This window comes from Helianthus annuus, chromosome 15, assembly GCF_002127325.2.
Source record: "Helianthus annuus cultivar XRQ/B chromosome 15, HanXRQr2.0-SUNRISE, whole genome shotgun sequence".
NCBI classification, from domain to species: domain Eukaryota; kingdom Viridiplantae; phylum Streptophyta; class Magnoliopsida; order Asterales; family Asteraceae; genus Helianthus; species Helianthus annuus.
The window spans coordinates 62,945,292-62,955,581 of NC_035447.2; the positions used below are offsets into that span (position 1 = coordinate 62,945,292).

Sequence of the window (10,290 nt, forward strand, 5' to 3'; positions counted from 1 at the left end):
TGCCGGTTTTGCCCTTTTGGGCTATAAAATGAGTTTATGAATCCGATTGACCCCAAACCTTTTTCTACTGACCTAATATGTTAAATAAATTATTTTGAGCCTTCTGGAATTTTAAAAATATCAGCTTTCTATATAAAACCCGGAAATGGCTCCAAATCGCCTTTTTAAGCGTTTTTAACGCATAAGTATGTGTTAGAACCTATTTTAGCACATGAGGTTGAAACCTACTGATGTATTCAGTAAAATTTTATATTTTAAACAGTAGGAGAATATCTTAAGATCAGAATTCCAGCTTTGACCTTTTAAGCATATGTGAAATTACCAAAACGCCCCTGCGGTGTCTAGAATGATTAAGATTGATAAATTTTCACATAGGATTAATACCCTACTGTTATAACTTAGTAAATTAAGTATATTTACTGATTTAATCAGACCTGTAACTCAGGTTATTATTTAAACCCTCTTACACCCTTTAAAATGACCAAAATGCCCTTATGTGGCATAAATTGGGTTTAAAACCATTTGGGGCATAATGGAAGGTATCATTCTGATATCACAACATGTTTAAGGCATATTAACTTAGGAAACATGTATATGACTCTTATGGTTACTCGTTACGCACTTTATGCGTTCGGATCGGCGTATGTAACTAGTTTACCCATTTTAGCCCAAACGGGTCAAACCATATCATTTCACTCTCAAAATCCAGAATGTGATTAAGTTACCCATATTAAACAAGTATGCAAGCTTGTTTGGTCAAAACCACATTCTAAAACGGTCTTCACCTTATCGTGCGTTTAAACTGTAATCTTCATGTAAGAACTAACCGGTCTAGGCTTAGGCCAAATTAAAGACCCGTTAGAAATCTAATAGGTTATTAAAAACCTTCGTTCCAGATTTAGGAGCCCAGTAAAAGCTATCTGTACTTGCTTGGTGGTATACGGCTGGGATTAAATTTATATTTAGCTCAGGTAAATACGTTTAACTCATTTTCCCTATACGGGCTTGGGGTACGTTATATAAAATACCGCTTGGTCAGGGAATTGACCTTAACCGGTCGGTGGTTAAGTGTTGTCAAATTAACCCGTTTAAAAATGTTGTTTTGTTTGTTCAACGCCTTTGGGGGCTTAATGACCATGTCCCGGATATCCTTGGCATCATTCAAAGAATGGCCACGACCTTAGCACACGGGTGTAGGTGTACACCCGTAGTGCATTTCAATAAAGTATAATCGTCGGCCGAGAGAAGTCTCGCGGCGGAATTATATAAGTGGTGTGTTTATTAATCTTTAACCCGGCACGACCCGAGCTACTGAACGCATAACGAACATGTAATTCTTTTACAAGATTATTAAGCAAATAATTATCCCAAGTTATAAAATGTTTTGTGCCACGGGCATTCAAATCAATGTTTAAAAACCTTTTCAAAATGAGTCAGTTAAATTGTATTTACCAGTGAAAACTGACGTATTTTCCCAAAAAGACTAAGTGCAGGTACTACGCGTAATAGGCTGGTTTCTCCTAGCATCATGTAGAAGTCTCGCAAGTTTAGATGCCTGAAGTCTGTTGAACAATGTTTTATTTTATTTGCGATCCGCCAGTGTATCTTTTACTTTCCGTATTATAATACTTGGATATTACTTCATATCGGATAGTAATATATTTTTGCTTCCGCTGTGCATTTAAATTGTGTGGTTTGACTATGATGATATCAACTACGTCACGTACTCCCCACCGGGCCCACCGGTAATACGTGGAAATATCGGGGTGTGACACGCATCCACCACCTTGACCCATATATTATCCTTTTCACATTTATACCTCCATCCCCACTTACTCAATAAAGCAATGTTAATATTTTTAAGTTTACTAATCCCAACCTGTCACGGCACCCGACCCACCCTGGACGGAGTCGGGGGCCGCGACCAGTTCCAGTGGTACCCGCGGTATTTAATTTATGCGACAGCGGAAGTCTTTTATTTACAGGATCTTTTCACCGTAAAATGCTTGTTTAATTATATTACACAAAGTTTAGGGGATAAATCCCATAATTTACAATAAGTTGATTTCACACAGAAATCTTTATTTTTCAAAACATGTTTTATTGATTTATTCACACTGAGCCACTTCTCTGAGCTTGTAGTGCTTTACTGCACTTTTCCTGGGTCACACAGATTACCTGAAACATGTTTGAAAAAGGTTTTGTCAGCGGGGAAATACTGAGTGAATCATTCAGTTTTCTAAAACGACCCGTTAGTTATAAATTACAGTATTAAGGGGAATTACAATGTTTTTATCAACCAATTATCAAGAATGGGTATTTGTCACTCGACCGGATCTGTGACTGTGGTCATACCACTATTGGGTCCCGTCGCCCCAATAGTGACGAGTATCCAGGCTCACTCACCTAGAGTAATAAAAATAGTAATGTGCACAATACCCCACATACCGGCTGTAATTTGGTGATTACATAAACTTAATCCCTGTAATTATAACCTTGAAAACAACTTGGAGTTTTGTAATACTTACTCACAAATTGTGAGAAAACAGTTTAAAAAGAAGAATGACTCACATTGCAGATTAACGAGCAATAGATAAGCCTACTGATTAGCCTTGATTACACCTAGTTTAACACAATGCACACACAGACAGGTTAGTAACTAATACAGCAGTTACGTCAATTCACGAGATTAAACCCTCACAACGATTAATCAGTGCAATACTCGATAATTCAATCGGATTCACAACGAATAACAGAGCATAGTCCGAATTCGAACAGCACCCTAATATTCAAGTCGAAATCACGACGAATAATCAAAGTACAAGCTCAATTGAGCAGCACCCGGACTATCGTTGGATAGTTATAATCGATCGGACGTTGAATCGTAATAGCGATCGAGTTATTACCCTGATTGCGGTAGCGTTTCGTGATCGTGTGTGTGTGTTTATAGTATAACAGCCTGATCTCGACGTACACAGTAGCTATTTACGTCGTTTTAACATCTCAGTTTACATGCCAAGGTCGGCTATTTATAGCAGAAATTTCGACACGCTTACGGACCGTATGACTAACCCCTTACGGTCCGTAAGGGAACCCGGTCAGCTTACGGTCCGTAAGGCTAACCCTTTACGGTCCGTAAAGGATACAACCTACTTCCTAGCCTAGCTGAGTTCGGTTCTTAGCTTTGGTGATTCAAAATTCTGGCCAATCAGGATTTAGCAACGATTTAAGTTGGATAATTATCAATTAGGGTTTGCCCCCTTGAGTTTTAGGGGCCTGGTCCTGATTCTGATTATTCCGGAAATTTCAGGGTTTATGCCAAATTACTTGGGTGTCTTAATTAGGGTTTTCTTATTAGATAATTATTATCGTAATTACCGGTTTTATTGACAGTTGTTACACAACCCCTCCGTTTTTCTTAGATAAAGCCAATCTATCCCAAGCCACCCAATGAGTTTTTCTAACATCGTTCGCGCCACCCCATAGGAATTTCTTTATGAGCCTTTACAAGTCCGCAATAACCTGCACCGGAGCCTTATACAACGAGAAATAAAACGAAGGGAGACTTTCGAGGATAGAACAAATGAGAGTGATTCTACCTCCAAAGGACAGTAACGCCGATTACCAAAGAGCTAATCTAGACTCAAAAATATCAAAAATCAGTCTACAATTGTTTATACGATTCGTGTTAGCCCTCACCTTAAGCCCATGATGTTTAAAAGGAAGCGAGTCCGCACTACAACCAATTATCCCAGCCATCAAACCTACTTCTGTCGAAGCAACTCCAACACCAAAAAGACTAGATTTATCTAAGTTTATCTTAAGCCCCGAGCAAATGTAGAAGCACCTCAATAATCTAACAATATTTAGAATATTATCCTCACTCCATTCCCCGATAAGAAGAACATCGTCAGCGAAGAACAAATGAAATAACATAGGCCCATCATTTGGGAGTTGGATCCCGAGAAAACTCCCACCTCAACCGCCTTTTGAATCAGAGACGACAACGCTTCCATAACAACAATAAACAAAAAGGGGGAGATAGGATCCCCTTGACGCATCCCCTTACTTCACTTAAACTCAAACGTAGGAGAGCCGTTCACCAACACCGACGCTCTAGCCGAAGAGAGAATTCCCCAAATCCAATTACACCATTTAGACCGAAACCCCATTTGACGAAGGATATCAATCACGAACCTCCAACTAATATTATCATAGGCCTTTTCGAAGTCAATTTTAAAAAGAAGCTCCCTCTTTTTACTCCTTTTAAGCCACGAACAAACCTCATTAATAATGAGAGGCCCATCAAGAATATATCTACCGCCCAAGAAAGCCGACTGAGAATCCGAAATAACCGAACATAGAACGTTTTTGAGACTATTGGCAAGGATCTTCGAAACTACCTTATTAATCACACCAACAAGACTTATAGGCCTATAATCACCAAGACTCATAGGATCCTTCTTTTTCGGGATCTATTTCTCGTTTTAAAAGGCTTTAGGCTTCTTGTACTTTCTAAAGAATTTAAAATTGCATTTCCGATATCTAAAGGCATTTTAATGCCTTTAATGGTGCATTGTAAGGAGATAGATGAGAAGCTAGGAATGGTGGTCAAACAATGTCATAAATTGCATAAAAACTAGTTCTAACCAAAATTCATCATTGTTATGGTTAAGAGTAGAGGAGTGAAACTCTGACACGAAACGAACCTAACATAAAATTCAAGGGTTTGGGTTTAGTCTACATGGGTCATCTTCAGTTTCAAGTTAAACATGCAAACCCGTTTAGCTGAACGGGTCGGGTTCATGTCAACCCGTTGAACCCATTTATATTTTATTTTATTAAAATATTTTTATGTCATGAATTTAGGTTGGTTGTGTATTTAATGCCATAGTTGTAACTTAAAAAAGAAATTGATACAAATAATGATTCAGAATTTAATTGTTTTATACATATGTGTATTTTTTATTTTCAAATATTAATATGCAAAAAATAAAAATTTTCGGGTTAAACGGGTTTGGGTTAACCTACGAATATTCATGTCTTGTTCAGCTACGTATGTTTGACATGATTTTCGGGTTTGGGTCGTGTTTGATGTGTAAAATTTTTGGGTTTGGCTCATGTTATACTTGCCAACCTGTGAACATGATCCCATAATTATTAAAAGACCCTTGCTTCATGCGCCTAGGCTCATGTTCCAAGAGAGGCCCATTAATTGCGCTTCTAGTTCCTAAGCGCTGCTTATATCTCCAGGCACGCTAAATGCCAATTTATTCTTTTTCTATTATTGTTGAATGCATAATTACTTACATTCTTCACAATACCGATACCGATTGAAGCAACTTTTATGCGGATTTCTGATCCAATTTAGAACCTTTAAGTATTGGAATTATATCTGAGTCTTCACTAACTTAGAACATTTTGTACGAACTAGATGATATTAAATGTTATATAATAGTTTTTGTCTATTTTATTAGAATAATAGTATTATTTAATAAATAATAACTATTTTATTTTCATTTGAGTGCTTTTTTTTTCTCAGGCAAATGCCTATTTTTTTCGTCTTGTGTCTAGGCCCTAGACTAGGCCTATGAGTCTTGAGTGCTTCTAGCGCCTTTCATAACTATGCGCGATCCATTCAACACCCCTAGTTAAGGGTGTCCCATAACCAAACCAAATCAAATAGAAGAATAACATGGTTATGTTAAGATTAATAATCTATACTATATAATAAAAGAAACCACTTTTGGGACACTTGTCATCATATTAGGCCATCTCTTATAGATAATTATTATTTTAGTTTAATTTCTTATAGATAATTATTATTTTAGTTTAATATTATTTAATTGTATATCTTATATTATAGATGTAATTGTAATAATTTAATTTCATATAATAATAAGAAATATTAACATGTAAAACATGTGACGTCAACTTTAATCACTTTTTGAGAATCTTCATATACAATATACTTGTATCGTTTAAGTACGTTATTTTTAGTAATTCCAAAATATAAAAACCAATCAACGTAGTGTTTTTTTTTAAGACTAATATCATTTCACCAAACACTAGCAAGATGCTAGAAGAACAACATAGAGGAAACGAAATTACAAGAATTCAAAATTGTTCCAAATATCCTCCTTTAAATCTAAGCCTTTGGCTCTGTGTTTGATCCAAAGAAAGTCTAACACCTTCACCTCTTCTACAACACTCCGAGCGTTGGTTTTTTTACCTCTAATATTATTTATCATTTATACATTTACGGAGTTTTAAATAAAGGGTTAAATTTATTGAGACTTCGTTAACAAATTTTGCAACAACAGAATAATCTATTTTTATAACGAAAACCAAACTTTATATTAATATATTAAATATTTTTATTTTCACTATACAAAATTACATTTACTCGACCCATGTAATACATGAGGTTTTTTAAGATATAACTTTTTATTATTTGATATATAAAATTAGATTTATTGAATTCGTACAATACACGGGGTTTTTTAAGGATATATATATTTTTTATTATTTAGTACATAAAATTACACTTATTCAACCCGTGTAATACACGTGGTTTTAAAGATATAACTTTTTATTTGGTATATAAAACTACATTTATTCAACCCGTACAATATGGTTCTTATTATAATTTTTTATTATTTAATATATAAAATTATATTTATTCAACCCGTGCAATAATGAGGTTTTTAAAGATATATTATTTTATTATTTAGTATATAAAATTTATTTATTCAACCCGTGTAATACACGGGGTTATAACCTAGTATATGTATAAATGACTACATGTGCCTTCAAATTGATATCATTTTATTGATTCTTAAAAATTGATATAAATTTATGGGATATTTCAATATAATTTTATGGGATATTTCAAAATCACTTACTTAGTTCAAATCCCATAAAGAGTTTGGCCAAGTTTGAAACTCACGGAGGGCGAGTTTTGTGTGATTTTTTATCCCTTTTTTTTTCTAGCCATTTAGGCCCGGTAATATGTTGAGTGTGGTTATTAATAGTTTGTTTAATTAATTTATTAAATGTATTGAGCTTGGTTGTTAATAATTTGTTTAATTAGTTTGTTTGATTAATTTGTTAATTATTTTGTTTCTTATTGGGCTTTGAAACCTATATGGGCATTGACTTTTGTAGTTTTCTATCTATCTATCTATCTATCTATCTATCTATCTATCTAAAACACGTGCCACTATCCTCCTGCATATGTTTTTTTTATTGTTATGGTACTATAATGAGCCGAATCGATACCAACCGAATGTCCACTGCAACGTGCGGAAAATCTCGCTACTTATTTATTATGGTAAACAATTATGTACGATAAATACACAAACTAATAATGGAAGAGTATGTACAATATTTACAAAATCTTTCTCACAAGTTGTGACTCGAGCCATTAAGGCAATAACGGAACCATAACTTTTCCATCGGACGCTCATAATTGAATATCTTTTGGATATTCTAGCGACACAAATCATCTCTTTCCATTGGATAATCATTCTTCTCTTGCGGGCATAGTGATACAAATCACCCAATATTCAAGCCTCGGCTTGTCGAAATATCAAAGTCCCTTGCCAACAGGTATAATATGCATAGTTGTGGTGTTTGAAGTTTAAACTAATAGTGTTTCAGGTTCCTACTTCCTACTAGGGTTAACTTTACTATGTTTTTAACAAATGAAAGTCAAGTATAACATGTGGGACTTTCTTGATCCGTAAAGTTTATATAATTTTATGGGATATTTTAAAATCATTTATTTAGTTCAAATCGATATAACTTTATGGGATATAATTTGCTTGATTCTTAAAATTGATATAAATGTAGTTTGGTCCAAACCAAAGCCTTAATTCATTTAGCTCCAGTTTTAGTTCAAACCCTTCCTTATAGAAATCTGGAACACACTCAAAGAAAAATTTAGGCTCAAAAACATCTAATGATGTTCATGGTGTTATTTTTGAGGTGCTAAACCAACCAGCCTTCTTCAACCTCTATCAGTGGTTGTTTAATGTTTTCCTATGCTTCTTGAATCTAATTTAGCATTAGTTTCAAACAGATACGAAATCGACAAAGTCATTCAAAATTTCAAACAGATGTGAAATCAACATCTAATTAAACGCACAAGTGCATCTAAACTCCCACCAATTCAGTTCAAGAATCATGTACTCCCATGAACAAAGGTCATGTGAAGTCCTTGTTTGGGAGTTTTGCTATAAGCCATGATGAGCCAGAATACTAAAGCCTTATCTTCAGCATAACATGGATCATAAATGCATCACATAACCTAGGAACATAGATTAACACACAACATAATAACTTTCATACTTTTATATCGAAGTTCGGGAAATAGACAGAGAATAAGAAAACCTGTCAAATAAAATAAATATTGTTACTATGACTATTGAAGAAGCAGTAGTTGAAGAAGTGGTCTAGTCTATTCAACAAGATGAACGTTAGCAATTAAAAGACATGTGCTCATTTCACGCAACCATTCCAATCTTACACAACCCAAATTCATTGAGATTTTCATTTGGAGAAGGCAGACATTTGAAATTAAAAGACATGTTCTTTTCAGTTAACCATTCCAATCTAGCTATAAGCAAAAAACTTGTGGTTAAACCTAGAATGACCTACATTCTGCACCTGAAACTTGAGATGGTTGAAGGACATGCCCATTAATAAATGATGAAACCAAATCATCTTGTATTGCACCTCAATCTCGCTATACCTTGCTCTCCACTTTCAACTGCCATTATAAACCATATTATCGGGTTGACCAAGCAGAAATAATGTTTCCTCATAGGGATACACTTTAAATAAGAACTCTACTCCATCAATCCCAAAATCAATGTGTTTTGAGTCAGGCTTGTAAACAGCAAGGTGTTCTCCTTGAATAGCAATTATAGGCTCACCACTCTTCCGAAACCCCCTTAGTATAGGATATTCATTTGGGGCGATCGTGAATAGCTTTGTAAAGGAGTTTGAAACACCACCCCTCATCGTCCATACACATAAACCCGTATAAATGGCATGTTTATCGTATCCACACACAACAAGAGAGTTCCCTAGATACGACATGGAATGAGTTTGTGATAAATCATCTGGTAAGGTTATTTCTCTGAATTCTTCACTTGTCATATCAAATGAAACAATCAACATGGTGTTGCTATTAGTAGCAAGCCAATAAAAAACTCCATCTATAACTACCTCATCATCGTGATAATAATGAAATGATGTTCTAGGGAGATTGCTGCCAAATGGACTTCTCCAAGCCCCCGAACTTAACGTAAAAACCTCAACATGCGAAGGTATGTAAGTAGCATTGATATCCACACTCCTCCACCAGCCAATATATCTAATCTTGACAATCTTAGGGTCATTAGTCTCACGACAAACCCCAAAACCTATAGCTGTTTTATATGCATTACTTGCAGGTACAACAACAGCAACTGATTTTCTAAGTGAAATATTCCAAATAACAGCCATGCGAGTACTATCGCAGTACAAACACACCAAGCCATGACAACTGCTGATTATCCTAGGATGATGTTCAAGCATCTTCTTAACAGACACAGGGACAGTTAGGAAAACTTTCTGTTGAGGAAAAGTATGATCATCAACAATTGAAATATACTTTTGCTCATAATCATTATCATAATAACTTACAAGCAGATGTTGCTGTTGGCTGCTATGATGTGCAATGAAATCAGAACTATCGATCAGGGACTTCCATGATTTGCAGATGGATCGAAATCGAAGCAACGATTTCACAGGAAGCCTCTTCATGATTTCCGATTGGATTTCCAAAGGTATGTGATCTGACATATTTAGATTTTGATTACTAATTTCTTTCTAGGGTTTTCGAGAGATATTAATTTCTAGGGTTTAAGAGAGATAATTAGACGAATACAAGATGACAGATGCCGTATGAGTGTCAATTTAAATCGCCTTAAACCTCTATTTAGAGTTAATTACATAGTTAGTACACGTGGTTTGCACAAAGTAACATACTTAGGTACTAACTTTTCATTTTGTAACGTTTGGAGGTATTCTAGGGTATTAACTTTTCACTTTGTAACGTTTGGAGGTATTCTAGGGTATTAACTTTTCATTTTGTAATGTTTGGAGGTATTAATGTTAACTGTTTGTTAAACTATTAGTACCTAAGTATGTTATTTTGTGCAAACCATGGGGACTAACTATGTTAATACCCTAGAAGTTAATACCTCCAAACATTACAAAATGAAAAGTTAATACCCTAAA

The 10,290-nt window shown here is 34.9% G+C and overlaps 1 protein-coding gene across 1 annotated transcript; it reads right to left on the reverse strand.

Moving 5' to 3' along the window:
* Nucleotides 1–8,581: 8,581 nt before the first annotated feature.
* LOC110906384 (putative F-box protein At3g52320) lies at nucleotides 8,582–9,862 on the reverse strand. Its single transcript, XM_022151526.2, has one exon. The coding sequence runs from the start codon at nucleotides 9,850–9,852 to the stop codon at nucleotides 8,770–8,772; it is 1,083 nt and encodes a 360-aa protein (XP_022007218.1). The 5' UTR covers nucleotides 9,853–9,862; the 3' UTR covers nucleotides 8,582–8,769.
* Between the last annotated feature and the right edge of the window lie 428 nt (nucleotides 9,863–10,290).